The sequence below is a fragment of the Uloborus diversus genome, chromosome 2 (genome assembly GCF_026930045.1).
Source record: "Uloborus diversus isolate 005 chromosome 2, Udiv.v.3.1, whole genome shotgun sequence".
NCBI lineage: Eukaryota > Metazoa > Arthropoda > Arachnida > Araneae > Uloboridae > Uloborus > Uloborus diversus.
In genome coordinates, this window is record NC_072732.1 from 32,564,945 (window position 1) to 32,589,453 (window position 24,509).

The 24,509-nt window shown below is 32.9% G+C and overlaps 1 protein-coding gene across 1 annotated transcript; it reads right to left on the reverse strand.

Annotated features, from left to right (window-relative positions):
* Positions 1–24,304, reverse strand: LOC129216956 (LDLR chaperone boca-like). The gene is made up of 5 exons (XM_054851179.1): positions 24,036–24,304; positions 17,293–17,446; positions 13,120–13,201; positions 4,776–4,920; positions 1–206 (listed from the first exon to the last, which is right to left on the reverse strand). Exons 1-5 carry the CDS (start codon positions 24,198–24,200, stop codon positions 171–173), a joined length of 582 nt encoding a protein of 193 aa, XP_054707154.1. The 5' UTR covers positions 24,201–24,304; the 3' UTR covers positions 1–170.
* Positions 24,305–24,509: the final 205 nt, after the last annotated feature.

Below are 24,509 nucleotides of genomic sequence, written 5' to 3' on the forward strand. Positions count from 1 at the left end.
CAATTTATTATAGAAATATACAAAAAGGAAATACTTTGATTTACATACTCTTGTGATCAAAATCATAAATGCATCACAGAAATATACAATAAAGGGGTAGTGTTTTTCAAAAAGATTATATACACAGATATCTATAAGATATACCAATCTTGAAACATTATTTTCATTAATCAAAGTTCTTCCTTTGATCCTCCTGCTTTGTTTTTCTGTGAAAAACATAAACAAATTTAGGCAGGTATTTGAAAATACACTCATGATTTTATTTCAACTACAAATCATTCATTCTTGTTTCTAAACTATAAAATTTACAGTAGTGTTCAAAATTTATGGAGCAGCTTCCAATTAGGATAACAATTAAGAGTTTTCCTTTAGTAAAAGCCAAAGTTAGATTTCAAATTTAAAACACAACTTCTGTATACAATCAAGTTAGCAAGTACACAACACAGTAAAATCTTGATATAGCAATATCTAAGGAACCCAACACAACTATTGCTATTCACGTATATAATGTTATATTGAGGTCATATACTTTTAATTTAGAAGACAATTTATGGTTGATTTGTCATATTTACGACAAACATAATAACTTTTTAGACAAGGATCAATCCATACCAGGTGGAAATTGCACTCCAAGAAAGGAAGTTTGAAACATCCTCAATTGAATAGAACAAGTTTGACATTCTAGACTTGTCAACACAAAGAATTCCACAAGACAAGAAGAAAAAAAATGAAATTTTCTTGTTTTTAGTAAAAATAGCGAATTTCGTTCAATTCGCACAGCTTTGGTCCAAGTAATTTTTGGGTTTTAGAACTTTGAGGATTTCCTGCCATTGATTTGCTTGCATTTTGCAATGTTATGTATCAAATATTGTCGTTGTTGAAGAAAAGTATAAACTAGTTTCAACTCAAAAAGCAGACACTTAGTTTTTGGGAAAAAAGGTGGTTTGAAACCAATTTACACTTTTAGAATAAGAACCCAAAGGTTTTAGGAAATGGTGCTCCCATACGTCACATTATCCCCCCCCCCCCTCCCCTTTCTTTCTCAACTACAGCACTCATTGTAACTTGTTATTTTCAAAGAAACTTACACCAAAGAAAGAGATACTACCATACTTAAAGACGTCACTTACTATATTAGAAAGTTTTTTAACCTTTTTATCCATTTCTTTCATTATTTTGACTATTTTAGGTAGTTCTTGCTTGCTTCACGTTTCTGCTAGTTCATTCATGCTATTTTTATCATCACTATCTAACTATATAGTCCCTAATTTTTTTGCTATTTATATGCTTAGATAAAATGTAAATACTGAAATTAGTCTTTAGAATAATAGATTAATACAGGGCAGTGGTACCCAACCCAACTACTCGTGGTCCACCTGCCACTTGTCAACACAGCAAAACTGACCCGGCTGCTCCATTGTTTTGACAGTTGTTACAAGGGCGCCCATATAGGGGGGGAGGGGGGCTCAAGCCCCCCTTTTAGAAATTAGAACTTCTTTGCTTTTTATACTTTTTTCTTTGCAAAAATGTAAAAAAGTTTCTTCTCCAGCCTTTAATGAATAAGTTATTAAAAATGGCAAATTTTAATGACTCTAAGCTGTTCTGAAATCTGCTTCCAGGGGGAAAATATCCTGCAAACCATGGTTAAAATATCTGAGCCCCGCCCCCTTACAATTTTGCATATTTTTGCATAAATTTTGCCCATGAGTTGTTACAAATCAAAACCCACAAATAGCACAATGTTACTAATTTGGAGCCAAATGTGGGTGTTAAACTTTGATTGTGGAACACAGAAGTTTAAGCATCAAGTAATTATAACAACAATTCTTGGTTGGCAATTTAACTTCCTTTTCCATGATCCCATGTCATATATTTTATATGATTTCAGGCCCGGGAGAAACATTTTTGATTTGAGCTGTGGCCCTCAACTAAAAGGCACCACTGATGTAATGCATGACAAAAGATATGAAGTAGAGTTTTTTTTCTTTTTTTTAATTAAAGCTTTGAAAATACCACACATTTACAAACAAAAGCTGGGTTGTGAATAATGAAGAGAGTATATCCAGATACTCTATTTAGGAAGTGTCTGGCTGCCATACAATCAAAAGCTTGAAGAAAGAAAAGACTGCTTCAAGAACTGATGGTACAGCTCTTTAAATGGTTATGCTTTCCTGCAATCTTCTATGATGGTGAAAAAATTTTCACTGCATCTCAAAAGTACTGCATTATGGATTTTAACTAATAATGTCAATAAAATCACTTACAGCAAACTAGAAATAATGCAGAGAGGAACCCCCTACATTTCTATTCTCTTTCCCTCATTTTATTAGAGAATAAAAATGAAACTGGCTTGCTTACTACAGCTTATCTATGCAGTAATTCCTTGTTATATCGAGCTTGTCAGGAGACAACAAAAACACGTGATGTATTCAAAAACAAGGTATAACTGAGGTCATAAAAATGAACAGTTTCATTAACACAAATATTAATAACATGTGCATCTACAAAAATATTAGTGTTATCATATGAGGATTATTTTCCTATAAAAAACAAAAGAAAATTTGTCCAGCAATTTTCTCCTAAACCAAGAAAAAATAATTTAAAATATTTTTATTGTTTTATGGTGGAATATGAATCTAAGTTTAGACTTAAACTGTAAGGAATTAAGGTTTTGGAAAATATGCCAGTTTTGTTCATTGATTAAAAAAGGAAAATAGTTTTTCTGAGAAATATAACTTTTTTTTCTGTGATGTCAAATGTAAAGTAACATTAAAAAGTAATAGTAAACATAGTTTTTGGGGAGACAAATGAAAAGCACAATATATCTGAATGAGCGATACAACAAGGAGTTACTGTATTTCTTTTAAAAGCCATTGATGCAAATCCAACAAAGTTGCACAACTGCTCAATAAATTCCAAATATCAATATTGAGGCCAGTAGTGGATCTAGACGACCTTATTGGGAGGGGCAATTTATCATTATAGGGGGGGGGGATGACTAATGAAAATAAAATTTTAAAGAAGTTTAAGAAATGAAACATGGTTTTTTTTTTTTTTTTTTTTTTTTGAATGATATCTATCATTTAAAGAGTTTGAATGAAAGTTATAAGTGTTTCGAGTGCCACACACACACACACACACACAAGAAAAAAAAATTTCTATATATGGATCCATTATCCAAATTAAACACTTCAACTTTTGATTAGTTTGAGGACTTGTGAACTATTTTCAGTAACCATTTAGTTTCTCAATTGTACTTTTTTCCTTATAAAAGAAATGTTGCCTTATCAAGATATTAATTTAATTATTTTTCTCACTATTGGACAACAAGATACAGGGACCGCCCAAAATCCCAGATCTAATTATCCATTTGAGGAAATTTTAGATTATTTGGTGGTTAATAAAAAAGGGGGTGTCTTGGAAATCTCCTTCTCAATTTTTTTGAAATTTAAGTGTTTATTTTTGAAAAGACAATTGTTTCCTATCTTTGGTTTCTTTAAGGGAAAGGATCATGAGATTAAGGAATTCTCCCCAGTCGTTTGATATTAGAGCTTTAAAAACGCAATTTTAGATATCTTTAGTGATGCTAAAAACCAGGGTGCTTGGGGGCTTTCCCAGGGAAAAAATTCAGAATCCAAGTCCTAAAAACTCAATTGTAGTCCACCGTTGATGACGAAGCAGAAGACATGGAGTTCAGAAATTTTTGATGCAGTAGATCCAAAAATGCTTTTTTAGACAATCTTTGAATGATAGGGTGAAAGATGAGGAAACTACGTGGGGGCTCCTCTCCGAAAATTTTTCGAAATTGAAGGCCTGAATATGCAGTTGTACCAACTAATAAGTCATCTTTTATGACGTACTGGGAAAGAACAGGGTTTGGAACTTTCCAACAAAATTGGAACCTTGAAATGCGATGATTGGCCATCTTTGGTAGCGTTAAGGGAAAGGATGGGGTTAAGAGCAATCCCTCAACTTTTCGATATTGAAGCTTTAAAAATGTAATGTTAGTGGATCTTCATTGATGTTAGGAGAAGGGCCCATGATCGGGGGCTCTCCCCCAGAATTTTTTCGGAATTAAAGTTCTAAAAACTTAATTTAAGGTCCTCATTAACGAAATTTTCAAAAAAGTTTTCGATTCCGCCGACTTTTTTCGAAATTGGAGCTTTAAAAGTTCAAAATTTTGGCGATCTTTGATAACATTGGAGAAAGGGGACTGAGGGACTCTCCCCTAAAAAATTTTTGGAATTAAAGTTGTAAAATTACAGTTGCAGATGATTTTTTGTGATATGCTTCGGGGGGGGGGGGGGAGAGTTTGGTGACCTTTTTCCGAAAATTATTCGAATTTTCATACCTTTGGAGGAGTGATTGCCCCAATCGCCCCCCCCCCCCTCCCTATGGATCCGCCACAGAGTGAGGAAAGACTGAAGAAATGATTGTGAAAAATTGTGAAAGTTGGGATCGCAAATTGCTCCTGAACACATTTGTCTCTAAGATGTAGATACAAAGTATATTAAAAATCAGTTTGATTCAAGCTTGTTTGCTATTCTAAAATTAAATTTAAAGCCAAACAAATAAATAAATCAGAAAAACTGAGAAAAGTAACACTTTCCCACAGTATAAATATGTTACTACATATAAAAGTTACTCAAAATGTAGTTGAAGATATCTAAACAAAATGATTCAAAGAATGGCATTCACAGGAACCTGCGTAAGAGTTTCGCTTACTGAAAAATGCAATTTGGAAAATTTTTGCAGTAACATGAAATATTTTATACCTGAGATGAGAATTTTCCAAAATATTCTTTATTTTCTATTGTAACTACTTCTAGTCTTTCTTGATCAATTAAAAAATCTTTAGCTTCCCAAGCTTGGCTTCCATCCTTGAACATGAAAATAACTCTGTCTTGACCAATAGGATATCTGAATAAATAAAGCAAAAAGATTTTGAAACTATACTTCATAGTTTTTAATAAAGCATTTATTTACTTTTAAATTCTAAAAAATCACAAAGTTATTACAGAAGAATTGAATTTAGACTGATAGTGCAGTGAGAGAATTGTAATGTACAAAATTAGACTTGACACTATAAGACACATTAAGCTTCACATTCAGTTACAGAACAGAAACACAGGATAAAACATTAAACTGCAAAAATGTAAAATCATCTAGTCAACTAAACAATAAGAACTACAGCCTTCAGGAAGCAGAACAAACCAGTGCCAAAATTCTGTGGCAGCAAACCTGAGACAGGTTGTTACTTGGGTGTGAGAGTCAGTGTTAACATGGAAAAATGTCATGCAATAGCAATATTACAATTGCAGTTATTTGCAAGTAGCACATTTACATGTTGGCATAAACAGATACAATAAAACCTCAATAAGTTGTCACTCTGATTAACTTGTTGCTTTCGTTTGGTTTCGACAGAATCTCATACTCAACGTAAAACTACATTCCTTTAGCTGCCATCAAATTAATTCCAGTGCGAAACCTTTATGGGGATTTTTCAATCATACTTGTCATTTGAGAAAACCATCTGTTAGTTCTTTATGGTTGCTAAGCATTGCTTAGAGTCTCACTGCTAATCATTCAACATGTACTGCGACTCTGTCAAGTGCATGTCCAAGCATGGAATAGCCTTTTCTCTTCGCCTTTTACTTTTTTGGAATTTAAAAGAGGACTAAATTGCATGTCAAGAGGAAAAAGTGCTGGTCCTGATGGCATCCTCCCTGAATTTGTCTTGGAGCTTGGCCTTAAAGCTAAACAAACAGTTTTAAATTTTATAAATAAAACATGGGGCGGCACTTTCCCAAGCCTCTGGAGAAAGAAAGATAGGAGATGTTATACCTATCTTAAAACCTAGAAAAGACCCGACTGACATACAGAATTTTAGACCCATTTCCTTGACCTGCATCCTTAGTAAATTAACCGAAAGAATGATCGTTGATCGACTTCAGTACTTTTTGGACCACAGTAACCATATCTCTGAGAGACAGGCTGGTTTCAGACGAGGATATAATACGACTGAACAAATTGTTTGACTTACGCAACATATAAAGGATGGTTTTCAGAGGAAACAAAGTACTCTTGCCATCTTCGTCGATTTTAAATCGGCGTTCGACCGTATTTGGAGGAAAAGGCTACTTAAGAAGCTGCTTCATATGAAAGTGCATGGAAATCTTTTTAAATGGATTAAGGACTTCTTTCACAGAGACTCTTAAACGTGAAATACGGTAACTCTCATTCAGGTTTTGGTCAAACCAGGCAAGGCCTCATTCAGGGCTCAGTTTTGAGTCCTGTCCTTTTTAACATCATGGTAAATGACCTTTTGAGTTTAGTTAAAAATAGTGTTCCAGAGACTGAGTCGCTGTTGTATGCTGATAATCTTGTTATCTGGTCCACTGGCTCTGACATCTCTATGTTGGAGAAAACACTAAATTTGGCTTTAGAGGCTCTGACAACCTGGACCCTGGACAATGAGTTCCAAGGTAAACCCGGAAAAGACAAATTTCAAACTCTTTACACTTAGTACCAAAACGTTTACTGTTGACCTGGTGTACAAAAACAGTGCATTAACTCGAACTGATTGTGCTACCTACCTAGGCATAACTCTTGATACCAGACTAACTTGGAATAAGTACATTGAACAAGTGACTGACAGAGTGGTGGACCGCCTTTGCCTAAAGTGGGGTTCTTCTCAAAGTGTTCTTACATCTACCTTTACATCTTACATTAAGCCTGTATTGGATTATGGCTCAGAGGTCCTTATTACTGCCTCTGACAGCACACTTTCAAAACTCTAGGCTCGTAATAGAGAACGGCACGTATAGTGGGCGTTGCCTATGATGTGACTACTTTGACGTCGATCCTTCTAGAACATGTGACGTCACGTGCACACGCTTCAGGTTTGGCCACTGAAGATCACGATCAGGTAGCATTGAAGTGAAGATATGCTAATGAGATTCGGAATATAAGCGAGGCTGTTATCAGTTTATCTCACTCTCTCACTTCTTGCACAGCCTAGACGCGTTGGCTCATGTCAGGCAAGCCAACTTGCTGTTTGTTCAGCAAGCTTAGGCTGTTAGCCTTTATGTTTAATTGAAGTAGTATGACGTTTGTCCATTGAAGACTTCGTTCCTTATGAACGATAGTCGGGTCAATTGATAATTACTTATTAGTCTAGGTCAACGGGGAATTTGCAATAAATGGTATACTTATTCTTATTTACTTTTTGTTAAAGCCACATACTTTGTTTTTATCTCTTAATAAATTAATTGATGTTTACTAAGCTATTTGTCTTCAATTATACTGATTCACGAACTCGAATTTCACACTCTGCTAAATGTATTACGTTGTTTGGGTAAGAGTTAGTTTTAATCATACCTTCCCATCCAACAGGAAAGCCCTGGGCTTGCCTTCTGGATGATGAACAGCATACGTGCCTTTCTCTCCTTCCCAGAGCCCTGGGAGTTGCCTCTTTCCGAACCATTACTGGACATGACTATCTACAGGCCCATTTATATAAAATCAACCTGGCAGATTCACCTCTCTGTGTGCTCTGTGAGGGCACTTCTCCAATGACAGCGGAGCATCTTTATAGATGCTCCTCTCTTCATGATATTCATAATTGTGATGACTTGAAGACCCTAACACCCTTTGAAGCCACTTCATTGTTATACTGGAAAGCAAGACGCCTTATGTTTGAAAGAACGATGGTTGGCGTAATTAAAAAAAAAAACTCTGTCAAGTGATCATAGGCGACTGGTGCTCCAAAAAAGGAGGGGGGGTCAAAGGAGGTGCGGTAAGGAGGGGGATCAAAGGAGTGGGGTGGAGAGGGCAGGTTGGATGGGTTGCGCCCATACAGATTTCTTACCACTGATTTTTTTTAATGAATTGAAGTTTAATATAATTATTGATTAAATGCTCTCTAAAAAATTAGGAATACGATCTCGAAAATTGGGATTGATCGCCATAGTAGACTCTTTAATTCCAATTTAAAGCTTGATTTTACTTATACAATAATAACTTGAAAAAAATATAAAACAAACACTAACGCCGAAACCCGTGTCTGCTAGAATTGGCAAATTTGTGCTTTTTTTTAACGTTGTTTTTTCTTACTTTACTGTTCAGCACCAAGGTATTTATTTATCTAACATATTAAGTCAGTTCTTCATTTTTTAAACATTTGAATTGATCAGTTTTACCTTTTTTTTTTTTATCGATAGTTACTTTTGAACTTGTAAAAGTGGAAGGGGAAAGACTTTTTACCTTTAAAGTGAGGAGGCAGTTGCCTCCTTTGCTTCCTCGCATGAGCCGACCATGCAAGTGCCTTTAAATGCATGACTACATTTTAATTGACTGATTGAGCATGATTTCATTTCACAGCAAGGAAGCCCTGTAATGAAGGGGCTATTTTTTTTCTCATGCAATTTCGTGGTGTGATTACATATTTAGCATTCCAGGGAAAAAAAAACTTTGTTGTCTCTGGCAGTTTGTCAACTTTGTTATTTAAAGAAGAGATCTAACTACACTTTTTGAAAAATCAAATGTTTTGGAGACAGATTCTGGCACAAAATACTATATTCCCAGAATTACATAAATGATGTACTTTTGTTGAAACAAGTGGCTGAAGAAGAGTGGGGAAATCAAAGCTTGAGAGATTGATGAGGTATAGTTTGATGGCCACATCGTCAGAGTTGATATTTTGTCCACTTTTTTGTAAAAAGTCCGGGAAGACAGAAGAAATTGGACAAAATGGGACGAAATGAAAAATCAACTGATTATCCATTCATAAATTTATTGTTATGGTGTAATAAAATTAGTATATAATTCTAATACATTATCTATTATGAATTAATCATTTAATTGTTAACTTTAGAATTTAATAAATCCAAAAAAAATTTAATTACACATTGGTGCAACTAATTTTAGATCATAATTTACTAAAAAGTAATAAAATTTAAAAATGCGAATAAGCTATTGGTTGTGATTGTACACTATTATATATTACAATAGCAGAAATTAAATGAAAAAGTCAAATGAAATGCTAGGAGACATATATAAAAAACAAAGACTTATAGACTAAAAACATTTTACTGTTATATTTTTCAAGTTTTTATTAATGTCACCTCATAGTAAAATATTGATGTTCTCTGCATGTTTTTATGGATGCGTTAATGTCATACAAATTACTACTTTAGTAGGGTTGTAGGTATTCAGAACAGTGTACCGGAAGAGATTATAATGAGCGAGGGGGTAGATAGCTTTAAAATGGCCATTAATCTTCATTCAAGACTAATAAATTGACTAGGTACCGCCGAGCTGGGTACACAGTCTGTTACTGATCAGCACATTTGTATCACAAGAACAGATTTCATTTCATGTCAACGTAATTTCTCTCTTTTTTTTTAAATATGATTTTTAATGTTTTGAGACTCCAACCTTAGAAAACTTTTTATTTCTACTTATTAATTTTATAAATACAATTATTATGTGCAATAAACCTCCACATTACAGATAAACATCTTAAAATGTACTGCTGATGTGTTTGTTTTTATAAATGCAATTATATGCATTATAACTTATCAACACTCATTTGACTTTTACACACTTACATAAACTTCAACTGATCTTAGTTTCTTCATTTTCACTTTAAAATATTTTTCAATCAATTGTTTATATACATATTTATGTATGCTATTTTATATCAAAATATTACTTGAATATGAAGAATCTATATAATTATTTATTATTTGCAAACTTCAAATTTTTAACTAAAAACTTTTAGTTTACCGAAAAAATGGACAAAATAGACAAAATGGGGGACATTTTATCTGGGACGGTTTTCTTCCAAGTTATTTCCAGGGTGACAAAATAGGCCAACCCTGCACATCGTAAAGTCGAGAAAAGAGCGTGCTTTCTGCCATGATTCTATATTTGTTCAAGAACTATACAGTTGAATTCAGAGAAGAGGGCAAAAAGGAGAAATTACGAAAATTTGTCGCGTAGCATGCGGAAGAGACATAACTGAAAATTCAATGACAAAGGAGCTAATTTACCAATTTTAAAGTCACAATGAAACTTTTACTAAGACATTTTATTTAGAAAGATTTTAATATGTTACACATTGCTCTCAAGGCATAATTTTCTAGCATTCTTCGAGTTTGAAATGCAAGAGGTCAGTTAAATGTCTTACACATAAAGTACAAATACAATTCTTTTCGCAGATGCATTTTCAATACTTTAACATATGAGGCAGTGAGAAGCAAAGATGTCTAAGAAAATAATTAATTCAAGCTGTAACAACACTCACCACTGTTGAAATATTTAAAATTATGGACCCTTCTTTAATTTTTTCAGTTTTCAAAGATTATTGTGTTAGTATGTACTTTTGTCAAAATTAGTAACTTAACGGCACTTAACAAATATTAACTAATGGGTGAATTCAGGATAACTGCAGTTAGAAAATTAAGTTATGCATTAATACATCCTGCTACAAATAAATTTTTTACTACATGTTATTGGCCTGAGAGGCAAATCAAATGACTAAAATTTAAACCTATTTTTATCAAGATAGTTAATTATTCTGTCTTTGTTATTTTTGTTTTTCATATCCCAGTTTAAAAATTTCTTGCATTTCACCACTTCTTACAGTGCAAAACACACATAGTTGATTTCTATACAAATTTAAGTTTTTGCAGGAGAATAGGAAGGGGCAGTTTCTCACCCTTAGACCACTGAATAAGAGAGGCCAGTGCGTAATCTTTTCTGTATTACTCAAAACCAACTTTTCCAATCTTTTACAGTAAAATATTTATTCTGATTAAAAGCCATTTGAACTGATAATATCGAGAATGAAAACATGTTTATGTTAAGTAAAAAATTACAACTGAGTGAAAAATCTAGCATTTTTTAAAATAGCTGACCAAATCATTTACAACAAGATTTGTAAAAAAAAAAAGAAAGAAAAAAGGTGGGTTATTGATATCCCTTCAAGTCTTCTCCTACCTAGTGTGGAACTTCATTAGGTAAAAACATTTCATCAAACCATCTTAGGATATGTTTTTCTTGACCTCTTGCATTATAAAATATACTCATAAAAATGTTTATCAACACTGGTTTGTAAACAATGAATGAAGATATAATTATTTTTTTACAAAAGAACAGCTTGCAGTATGCACTTTCCTAATTTGATAACAAAAACCATGAAACGTCAAACACTATTTAACAGGCTGTAAAACCAAAACCATTGAGATCCATCATAAATGTTTTGTATGCTTTCTTATGAGAACAAATACGCAGTTTCATTAAAATCTGAGACTGTGAGTGTCAAACATTTTTTAGGTTGATTATGCATAAAATAAACTAAAAAATAAAATTACATTAAAATATGAGTAGATTATTAAATAAGGTATAGAATAAATCGATTAAAGGCAGCATATTTTAAAATATCTATCAATAACTGAAATATTTGCAGATTGCAAAAATAATTGAAACTTCAAACAAGGCATGCAATTTTTAGTGAAGCCCGTGGTTTGATGTTTCCAAAACATACATCTTCGGTTGAAACTGCAGTGACTGACAACCAAAAAAGGGGAAATAGGAACTAGAAATATAAGAAAATAGGAATTTTTTCACATTTATAAAAAATAGATGAATGGTTTAAGGCAGGGACCGTAATCAGAAAATAATTTCGGGGAGGATTTAAAAACTTTCATGCGGAGCTTTGCGTTATTTGTGCTAATGTTCAAGTCGTCGGGTTATTTATTATTTCTATTCGGGCAAGGAATATACATATGAAAGACATTTGAGTTTTGGAAAAATATTTTTTGGAAATTTTTAAATATAAACGAACATTCAAATGTCAAACCGAACTTTTCGGGGGAGGGGGGTTGAACCGTAAGACCCCCCCCCCTGTATATGGTCCTGATTTGCGGCATCAAAAAGACAAAAATTGAGGAAATCTTCACAAAATAAACGTAAAATGAAATTTCAGTCAAATCTGGAAAATTCTTTTATCCCTGTGTAGTAAAGATAAAATTATTGAGGCATATTTTTATTATTCCTCAAAAGGTTTATTTTTTTTTCTTTAAGCAGGCTTTTATCTTGATCCTGATAGTGCAAAATGTGATTTGAATTTTTGTCAGAGAGGAATTTAAATTATTATTTTATTCCTATTTCATTTTTGTAGTTTTATTGCTTTAATTTATTAGTAGTGGTTTTTATACTTTATTTTATTTTTGTTTATTATTTTTTCTTTTGTTAACGAAGTGTGGTATTATTGTCGCAAACATGCAAAACACCAGGTCAACAAATAAAAGCTTTGTTTAATACATTTAAACTTTGAAATTAAGGGACCAAGGTGCATTGTCTAGCTATTCAGATAACTTGTGTTTCAAATTTCATGAACTGCTCACATGATAGACTTGTCTGAACATAACATACACACAGTGGCACACACAGGAATTTCTCAAAGGGGGGGAGGGGGCGTCCAGAAACGAAGGTCCATTATTCTAATATCATACTCACCACGCATACAAACATCTTCTTTTGATTTTATCAATTGTCAGGAAAAAAAGACATTTTGTTAAAAAATTTTGAATAATAACTTAGCATTAATCAATAAAATAAATTTATAAATAACAATACTTCAATCAAATAGGGAACAGCACAAAAATGAATGCATTTACTTTTCTCCTAGTTAAAAATAAAAACAGCAAAGCAAAATCATCATTCTGGAACAATTTATGTTCGCATACAGTTCGATTTTGCAGGAAAAGAAAGAGAGAAAAGAAATTTTATTTTTTCATTTATTAAATCCAAAATTATTGTTACCTTTGCTTTAATTATTTTATGTACCTTTGCTTCCAATTATTTAACGTACTACATACATATGATTATAGTGCATTAAAAAAACTCAAGGGCCATGGGAGTGGTCCGGACCCCCTGGACCCTCCCCTTGTGTGAGCCACTGCATACACAGACACACAAAATAAGAAGAAAGATATTGTCATTTATATAAATACAAGATAGATGCCCATATTTTTTCAGTTGCAAAATCATTTTGCATCTTGTAATTAGTAGGGAATATTTGATAGCTTGTGAAGTTTGAACCCAACTTACCTATCTACATTGATATGATTGTTCATCAAACTTGTTTGCCAAAGAGTTGTTATTTTTTCTGTTTCTTGCTCCGTAGGATTTCCTAAAAAGTTGATTAGTACATTAAACAAGATATGAATGACTTAAGTAACAGCATTACATATCAAAAATTCGTTTAGATATACCAACAAAGCAAGTTATAGGTCTTGCTTGCAGCATTTAAATTAATTACAGAAATAGCTTGACTAGGTGAAATGTTTGCAGGATATTTTTTTAAAAACTAAGGAATAAATTTTTAAATATCTATACGGTCAAAAAAGAAGTTAACTTTAGAATATATGCCCACAGTACATGCATGTATGTCACTTATTATCACCATCATTATTATAAATTTAATCACAGTAGTAAGAGCGGTAGAGCTGATATAAAAGTCAAAGTGAATGCATGTCATAGATGCCCAAATGGGGAGGGGGCAAGTGGGGGCTGAAACCTCCCTCCCCCTTAAGAAATTAAAACTTCCTTGCTTATAGTTTTTTTTTTTTACAAAAATGTACAAATATTTCTCCACGCCAGCCATTAATGAATAAGTTATTAAAAATGTCAAATTTTAATAACTCTAATCTATACTGAAATTGGTTTCCATGAGGAAAATGTTCTGCTGAACCATGGGGAAAATATCTAAGCACCGCCCCTCCCCCTCCTTTAAAGCTTTATATGGGCACCCCTGACTGCAGTTTTAATTCCATAAAGGGGCTGATTAAATAAAGCAGCTAATTCAATAAAGCTGGATTTTGTTCTGTTATGACAATTTTATTCATTAAGCAGTTGATTCAATTAACCACTGCTTCAATTAACCAGCGTCCACTGTATAGCTATCTGTCATACAGAAGAGTACCATAATATTTTGAAACAGGAGGCTTTTTTGTGCATTGAAATAAGCAAATTAATTTCAGAATGCAGTCCAAAATCAGAAAACAATTATTGCTAAATGGTTTAAGGATCATTTTATGCAATAAAAATTTTACAACTTTAGCATTTAATATAAGTCACAGAATTGTTATTTTGCATACAATGAAGCATCTGTTTTTTTTTTTTTTTTTTTTTTTTTTGTAGCATTTATGTTTGAGAGATTTCTTGGTGTTATTATTGTGTGCATGAGATATCACCATTGGCAATAAAAAAACGTTATTGAGAGGAATATAATGTACTTGGTGGCAAATGTTGATGGTATATTTCATTCCTGGCAAAGTGTTTTTTTTTTTTTTTTTTTTCTGATGCAGTATAACTTAGGTCTCTCAAAACTCTCGGGAAAAGAACAAAAATTGAGATAGTGAGTTATCAATGTTCTGAAAAAATTACAATAGTAACTTTCACAATTGCACACACACATAAGATGATATCAGGGTTGGCAAGGTTTTGAACACTACGGTAAAAACCACGGTAAATACTGTGTTTTTACCGTCCTGTCCAAAACTACATTTTTAGAAAAACTATTTTGTGAGAAAATATCAAAAAAAAAATGTCAAAGCTATGTTTTGCATTGAATATTTATTAAATGGTAAAATTCAATTATAAATATATATGTAACTTATTTATACAACGTATTCTAATCTAGTTACATAAAACTTGAATTCTTCATTAAAATCTCCTTTTGTATGCATAAGTTTTTTTTTTTTTTTTCTTTCATAATAGGAACCAAATTTTTCGACATTTATGCATTGTGGTCAAATGAAAGTGGACAAAATACAGTGCATTAATTGACTTAAATGCAATAAATGGGACAGTTTTTGAATTGAAGGGAAAAAATATGTATATATATGAGAGTCTTTTACAGCTTTGTGTGAAGATTTTCTTCTCTTGACTATGGTGCCATTTCATGATCTAAAACTAAATTACAACCAAATTACTTTAGAAAAATGCCAATTATTTGTTTCTAAAAATTGTGAAGCTACTATAGTTTGTTTATTGTCATTACAAAAAGTATTATATTAAAAATATGAATAAAAAAGAGAAATTACACAAGTTTTAAAAAGTGCATAGATTAACATCAATTTATTGTTCTTTAGTCAATGATTTAAAAAAGAATTTTTGTCAAAACATCATGTAAAACTTGTACAAAAAATACCATTAAAAATATAAAGTTTTTTCTCTTTTTTTTTTTTTTTTTTTTTTTTTTTTTTTTTTTTTTTTTGCACTTAAATATTACACATTTCATAACATTCCTTTGAGTAATAAACAGAACTGAAACTAATTGGCTTGATAGTGTTGTGAATTTTCTTTCATAACTCTAACAACAGTTACATAAGAAAGTTTTAATATAATAGAGGCATTGGTAATTTTTTTAATTAAAATATTTTTTAACTGAATGTTTCAGAGAAAAATGTTATCAAATACTCATTAATTAAAACTTAATAATATTTATATTTATGCATTACAAATACAGTTGGCTCTCTGTTTAACGACGGCGTTTCATGGTCCCAAATGGTCCCCTATAGTGTTAAAAGCATTCTATTTAAGGAGGCTTTCTACTTAAGGACAATTTTTTGTGGTCCCTTGAAAGTCGTTAAATAGAGAGCCAACTGTATTGCAGTAAATACAAATTGATTAGATTACACCCCTTTAACTTTAGCATACTTTTGGACAGTTTACGACACTTTCGGCACTTTTTTGGTTTTAGGCACTTTTTTAGACAGTAAAAATTACATGTTTTGTCCTGACACAAACCAGTTTCGAACAGTCCAAAACGCAACCCTGGATGATAATGAATAATTTATATATGTACTATGCATAGTGATTAACAGGTTATTTTGAAATGAGTAGCGATTTTGATTTTCTTTAGACTTCAAAATTCTAATTTTATCTTTAAGCACATTCAATTTAAGATTTTCACCAGGTATTTTGTGGAGTTATGAACATGTAATGAGGAGGAACACATTTTTGCATTTTAAAAAGAGCGAAGAAAAATTCACCCCTTGTCCTCAAAGTGGGGACGTGTTCCAAAGAAATGTACAAAGAATCTAACCTTTGGGGAAAACACTGAGATAAAAAAGAAACTATACCATTCTCCTCCTACCCACACTCACTTATTATCTCGTCCTAATCCGCTATTCTCATACTTTCTAGGAAAAGTGACAACAAACTACAAATAGATATCTCCGTAACTGATTCTCCAACAAAAATTATCAAGGAAAAATAGGAATTAAAAGTTGTTGTCGTGCGAAAATGTCAAGATATTAAGGGTTTTGAAAACTAAATTTTGAGACAACCATGGAAAATACATAAGAATTTTCATGTAAAATGCAGGGGGAAAATTTTCTTTCAAGATTGTAAGATTTTCAAGATACAGAAGTTTGAGACATCAAGGTTGACTGTACTTACAAAAAAAAAAAAAAGACAAGGGAGAATTATATGATATATGTTCCCTGTTTATCTTCTTTACTAATAATAAAGCTGAAAGTCTCTCTGTCGGGATCTCTCTTACGCACATAGCGCCTAGACCGTTCGGCCGATTTTCATGAAATTTGGCACAAAGTTTGTTTGTAGCATGGAGGTGTGCACCTCGAAGCGATTTTTCAAAAATTCAATGTGGTTCTTTTTCTATTCCAATTTTAAGAACAAAATTATCATAAGATGGAAGAGTAAATTACAAAATTATCATAACGTGGAACCGTAACATGGGCACAAGCCAATTGGCGAGATACGAAATCATCATAACGTGGAACTGTAACATGGGTACAAGCCAATTGGCGAGAATATTCACCATACATTATTTGTAAATATACAGGCGAAACAAAAGACCTTTTAATTTTTCTATTACGGACAAAGCCGTGCGTACCACTAGTATTCTATAAAGCTGCTTTCAATTAGGAGTTATCCCAGCGGACAAAGAAATGAGATTACAGTCAACACTTAGCTGATCAAAAGACAGCAATTGTTTCTTATAGTGGCACCTTGCGATTGTAATCAAAAAGTGAAATGCAATTGGGGTCCTTTTCCCTATCAGGATGAAATCAGTTAATCTCTTCTTCTTGGCTTACTTTTCCAAAAACACTTATAACTGAGTTATATTAACTTTTTTTTTTCAGAAGCACACATATACATTCAATTTGTTTCAAGTTCCACAAAAGTTGGCAGAAACCTTGAGTAAAAATAACTTTTGTCTTAAAAAATGATAATTCATAAAATAAAATTTACCTGAAACAGTAACAAAAGCCATGAGAGTTTTTCCTTTTTTAGACAGTTTCAAAAGACTTTCAGGATTTTTCATGTCTACAGTATTAAGATCTATCTTGGGTGAAGGCCTTAAATGTTCAGGTAATTCATCTGCTTCTAAGGGCTCTTCATCTTCCTGCACATTCAAAAACAAAATAAGTTTACAGATCTGTCAACATTGCATTATTTCATAAGAAACATAGTTTTGTCAAAGTATATGGAAAATGTAAGCAATACTCATGATCAACTTTTTATACTTGTTCTAATATTTAACACTTTATTCCAGAACAATTTATTAATGACAAAAGAAAACCTAACAAGTTATCCATAGAAAAGTGCATGAAGTTAAATCAAAGAATTTTTGTTCCGACCTGACTGCAAATTTTTCACAACCTAATTTTCTATTCTCATTACATCCTCTGACTTCACTGATTCTGCTGAACCATGCAGGCAGGCCCGGATGTATAAATTTTGAGTCTCCCTGCAACAAAATCTGTAGGGCGTTCAAAGATCAGCAATGGAGGGGAGGGTGGGCCAAAAAAAGATATGGGCCACAATGAGACACTGTAAATTCAGAAATAAATACAATTCTGACAGCTACCGCCAACAAGGAGGAGTAAGCATAATCAAAATGCTTCCCAGAATTCCTAGCTCTTTGCTGTTCTATGATTTTGTTTTGTAGAAAAAAATTAGTTTCTGGTTGGACACGCTGAAATTTATTTGGATAATTTCTTGCATCTATCACAATCTTGAAAAACTTCTACAATTAAGGTAAGTGTTGTAGTTTATGTTGTTACTGACACTGTAATCTACTATTATTCAGCTAATATTATTCTTATTTTAATAATATGAAGCAAAAATTTTTATTTTGTTGTTTGGGCCACAATGAGACATCTCATTGCGGCCCAAGCAGCAGTAAACAAGTGTGGAATACTTATCTACTTCTTGTTTTAGTTTACAAAAAAGAAATTTAACAATTAAAAAATAGGCTTGATTTTAAAATATTTATATTTTAACTAATTATTACAAGTAAACTTTTTATTTTACTACACAGCTTTGTACAAAACAAAACTAGAAACCGGTTAGGTGTTGATAAAGCTACCAAACATGGTACTTATTTCAAAGCACTTTATAATTATAATTAATATTTGTATAAAATAATTATGTAAGTTAATTATCAATTCATATTTGGCATTTATTATTCTATTCTTTTCCTGTTTTTTAAATCCTAATGACTTTTTTCTTTCTTTCTTTTTTTTTTTACTTACTGTAATTAAAATTGCTTTGTAAGAAAAAAAGTTTTAAACATTTAAAATATGCTCTAAGCAAAAATAATATGTTTCCTTGCAACCATGGGCCTGAGTCAGGGGATAGGCTTTTATTACTCTGGTTGTAAATGAAAAAAAAATATTTTTTTCTTTTATTTTAATTTTATTTTCTCTGTACCGCATAAAGTTTCTTTAATAAACTAGCTACAGGTACTTATTTTTCAAAATTTAGATAAAAATACAGTGATTATTCAGCTGTCCCATTGTGGCCCTACTTAATGTCTCATAATGGCCCATAACTGGGCCACAAAAAGACACTTTTCATCGAATTTATAAAACCTCATAACTTTTTTTTTTTCCTAACATTAAATGAGCTAAATTTGGTGCAATATACTATTGTGGCGTACAGGATCATCATAACCATAACCTGGACGATGATTGTCCGGGTCGTGATTTGAACCATAGACCTTTGTGATGTTAACCCAGTGCTTTAACCACAGAACCAAAAGGATCTCAAGGTTCGGGGGCAAAGTTAGGTTATGTGTGCTCTCTGACGTATGCCACATTACTCCCCCACTAAGTGATGAAGCGGGGAAGCGAGAGAGCTATTCAACAGATGAGGGTAGCTGAGATGCCAGTCATTCTGGCTGTAGTTGCGCCGTTACGCTGCAGCTGTCGTTGCAACAGTGCACTGAAGCAGAGCGAGAGGCGTGCAATTATATGAGCAATCTGCAGTCGGGCGCTTGCCTGTGCTGTTGATTGGAAGGTTGCGTGTTCAAATCACGTCCGGGTCACCATTATGTGAAGTACGGGATCATCATAACATGGACAATGATTGTCCGGGTCGGGATTTGAACCACGGACCTTTGTGATGCTAACCCAGTGCTTTAACTACTGAACCAAAAGGACCTCAAGGTTCGGCGGCAAAGTTACGTTATGTACTCTCTGACGTACGCCACATTATAATTTGATACCTTTAATATAGTCAAGTATGCTTCTGTGCTTTAGAACTCACCAATATGCAAAAAAATGAAAAATGTGTTTTTTGTCTCATTGTTGCCCATCCTCCCCTATATTTGCAACGTTAATAAGTTTTAGTACTAGTTTTTTTTCAATTTTTTAGGCCTTTGGGCCTTTTATGGACTTTTTAAAGAAAGGTGGTTTGAAAACAAATTGCACAATTTTAACAATAAGACAACAAATGTATTAGGGAATGGCATTTTTTCAAATTTATACAACTGGATGTTACATACAGGGTGTTCTGTTTTAACCTGCAAGACCTCTATTTTCGCAACTGTTAGTCTTAGGTGCTTACTTCCAATTGCAAAAATGCTCAAAATCAGATGTGGAGTTAGGATATATTGAAAGTTTGAAGCAAAAATAAAAATAAATCAAAAAATACAAAATTTAACTTTTTATAAGGGCTCTAGGTCCTCTTACTTATGTTTAGAGAAATAATCTCTGTTGAAAACTGTTACTGACACAAAAAAACTTGACATTTGTGTGACCAAAACTCAAGGAGATATTCCAGTTCAAAGTTTTAGGGGACCATACAGCAGGGTTGGTAAAGAAAACCGGGTTTTTTTGGTTTAAACCAGGTTTTTTTGGTTTAAATCAGGTTTTTTTGGTTTAAATACTATTTGCGAGACAAACAATTTTCGGAAGGTAATTAAGGTTCCATGTAATTAACAGTTATTCAATAGTCACATTATACCTAATTTCTTGAATAATTAAAGAGATTAGAACAAAATCTTGTAACTAAATTAAATAATTAAAATAGCTTTCTGTGGGAAAATATTGATTGAAATGTTTGACTTGATTAACATATTAGTATGCATGTATATATAGACCCTTTATGATACGAAATACAGGCTTCATTTTTGATTTCATCAAATGAAAGCCAGATTAGGTCTTTTTTTCTACCAGAATTAGACATTCTTTTTAAAACAATATGAGTAAGTAACTTTTGTAAACTGCACAGGTTAGCTAAGGCAAAGCAAAAACACACACCACAAAAACTCGAACAATTTGAAAATCATACTCTGCACACCATATAATTTTAAACATTTTTAACTGCTATATTTTCCCCCAAAAAGTGTTATTGACGGCGAGTCTAAAGGGTTGAAAGTCACAAAACGCTGCGTTTCATATCTCGGTGAATATTGGTTGTTTCAAACTTTTTGTGTTTCAGTTGTTTTTCAATGGAGATCATTTCCCTAAATACAGTCGAACCTCCATATATCAAACTTTTACAAATCAAAATTTTCTATACATTGAAATCCCAGCAAATTTTCATGTTCATTGCATAAAAAAATTTTTCATATAACGAAAAAATCTCTATGTGTCGAAAAATTTTTAGACATTTCTAGATTTTTTTTTTACAAGACTGTTTGTCTCTCGTAAAATGAAGGTTAGGGGAGAAAACTATGTTCACTAAAGGTTGCTACGAAACTCATAAGGAATCTGGGTTGAGGGGTGTGTAGATAGGTCGTTGTTCCGTTCTGGAGTTCTTAAATTCCCTCAAGTTTATTTCAAATCTTAGTTGTAACAAGTAACACTGTAAAACCAGTTTCAAGTTATCCCTTTTGTTGACTAGTTATCATTCCTAGTCTTTTTAGCTTTAGTAAAAATCATTCAAGTTAAGTAGATTGATTTTTACTTTCTTCTATATCTAATATATGGAAGAAAGTATCGGATTCGTGCAAATTTTCGAATTTCTAATTTTGACGGATTCGAACGCTTTGAGGTGTGCTGAGTTCATTTCGACTATTTTTGGAAAATGTCTGTCTGTATGTGTGTGTGTGTGTATGTGTGTCACGTCTGTGTGTGACCAGTTTTTTGTGGCCGCTCTACAGCAAAAACTACCGCATGAAATCGAACGAAATTTGGTACACATATGTGCCCGTATGTGAACTTGTGCCCATTGGTTTTTGGCGCGAATTCCTCCAAGGGGGGTGGAGCAATGGGACGTTTTTTGAGTTACGCGTGCTTGCTATTCCTCAGGAAGTAACTGGCGGAATCAAACAAAATTTGGTCCATATGTTGCCATTAACAGGAACAGGTGCTGATTCAATTTTGGTGTCAATAACTCAAACGGGGGTTGAGCTATAGAACGTTTTTTTGTCGTCAATTGTGACTGCTGTATCTCAAGAAATAATGAACGGAATGAAAGAAAAATTTATCGGCAAGTAGCCCTTAGTGGGTATAAGAGCCGATTTTATTTTGGTGTCAACAGCTAAAAAGGGGGTAGCGCAATCGCCCGTTCTTTTTTTCCATTGTGAGTGCCCTATCTCAAGAAGTAATGCTACGTTCTGGTTGAAATTTGGAATATATGTGAATCCATACGTAAACAGGCTTTGGTTCAATTTTGACGCCAATCGCTCCAAGAGGTGTTGATTTTTTTTTTTTTTTTTGCGAATAAAAATAGCTTTATTAATGCAACAATAAGAAAGATAAATCGTAATAGATTGTCGTCTGCGTATTTCTCGTGATTTTAATTGTATGGAAATGATCGGAAATATTATCTCAATGATTTAAAATTTTTAACTGTTGCCATCTTATGTTTGTTAACAAATAAAATATTTGTAATTAATTCAAGCAAGGCTTTTAAAATAACTTTCAATTTTCGCTCTTTGCTTTGCTTTTGCAATAATTCAGACATTGGGATGGTCGTCAAGTTTTTGCATGTGCAATTTTGTTTTTGTTGCGAATATTGCTTCCTCTTCAAGCATGGGGAGGGATCAGAAAGAAAAAAAAGAAAAATATAGAAGAAAGTTTCGTGATGGCCACAACATACTAGTTTACTTTTCTCTTGATCACATCATTAAAACAAAAATCCCCTAATGTTGCCAATCAAGTTGAATTGCCGAAGAATGAAGATGTATGAAGGCGCAAAAATGTAATTTCTGTTGTTTCTTTTATTATTAACCTGCATTTATTCTGATGCTCGTGTAACTTAGAAATTGGGTTTCATATACGAAAATTAGCTTTAATTTTAATGTTTTAGGAGATTTTTATGATAAAATAAGATCGTTTCAATATATAGAATTTTTTCCCGGCAATTTGCTACTTCGATATATGGAGGTCCGACTGCATAAGTTAGGGCCCCTGATGCCCGTATGAAAAGTTAAATTTTGTATTTTTATTTTCACTTCAAATTCACAATATCTTAACTCTGCATCTGTTTTTGAACATTTTTGCATTTGGAAGTATGCATCTAGGACTAACGGTTGCAAAAATAGAGATCTTGCAGGTTAAAACGGAACATCCTGTATACTAAATAGCATAAGTAGAGCTTGAGATTTTACAGGGTCGGGGGGGGGGGGCAAAGGGTACACTCATTGCAAATTTAACCAAGAAACAGCAAAAACCATGCCCACTTACATGGTAATATATTAATTTATCATGAGGAAAATTGCCCCTCTGCTTTTGCTAAATTGCACCCAACTCAATCTCCTCAATGATGGGCCTGTTTACCAATCTTCCTATACATGAAGAAACTTTGAAAAAGAAAATAACTGTGATGCAGGTAATTTTGAATAAGCATGTAATTTTTTTTTTTTTTATGATTTAAGCATGTATTCTATAAATCTTTACTTAATACTTAAAAGGATTCAATACTACAAAATGAAAAAATGGTAAACAATGTAAAAATATTTATTAGAGGTGTAAAATTTTTATTCAAATCTTTCACTGTATTAACATATTTCTGAAAAAAAAAGGATTGAAATGAAATTATCAAGAACTTTGTTTAGCGACTAAAAGCTAAGTGAAAAAGAAGGTGGTGTCTTTACATTTACTGTCAATTCTTAAAAATATGTGGAGCTAATGATTCAACCTATAAGTTGTCATCCCCTAATACTGCAAGACTTTCACTCAGAGGCTCTATGAGACTTTTATTCAGTAACTCATGGAATATTTGAAACTATCTTGGTGCATGCCACAAGAACTCTACACGTGCTGCACATTAGTCAATATATTCATTCGTCTCTGGACAATATTTAGCAAGTTGCACAACCTGCCCATGCAACTAAGAGATGTAGGATCAGTAGTGATTCTCAGGGGGCATGCACAAAAATTTTGGGGCTCCTCCATATTGTTTCTCCCCACCACCACCGTCTCTAAATATATTTCACCCCTCGTTTTAAAAATCTCGGCCCCCCTAAAGGCTCGGGCCATCAGGTGTCCCTTCTACCCCCCCCCCCCCCGATTCTACATCTTGAAAGGGTGGCCATGGCCCCCTTTAAATGAATAAATGTCATTTTTAGTCACATCGAAAATTATTGGATGAGGTCATAAATGCTTGAAAATGCTAGTTTGAACATTAGGCTTTCTACATAAATACCTGCATGGAATGCTGTGAAAAATAACAAATTTGGGAAAAAAACACTACAGCCGAAAATATATCAACGACATACAAAACAAATTATGTCCCTTTAATTTAACAGCAGCACAAACCTCCCACTGATCAAATAAGCGTTCCAGGTCGGCGTCATTATAGTCACGAATGTCTTTTTTAGCCCATGCCGGCTTTTCCTCGGATTCAAATTTCTTACAATGAACCAAGTCGAGCATAAAAATTATCAAAAGAAAACACCACATCAAGAATTTTTTTAAGTACATGTCGGAACAAAGTCTTGTTCGCAATTTGTAAGAAATAACAGCAAGATTTATAGCGCTTTGACAAATACAACACGAAAATAACACGACATGTAAACAAAACTTAAGTTGGCTGTGTCTATTTATTAAACTGACAAACTGGGTCAATATCGCGCATGCGCAGGAAGCAATTCCTTTTCTCGCCAAATCCAATTTGGTGTGTAAAAAAATAGCCATTCCGTGCATGCCGATAGAAAAGATATCAAACTAGGTCAAAACTTTGTTTCCAAAAATTAAAAAAAATGAACATTTGAACTTCTATAGCAACCAATT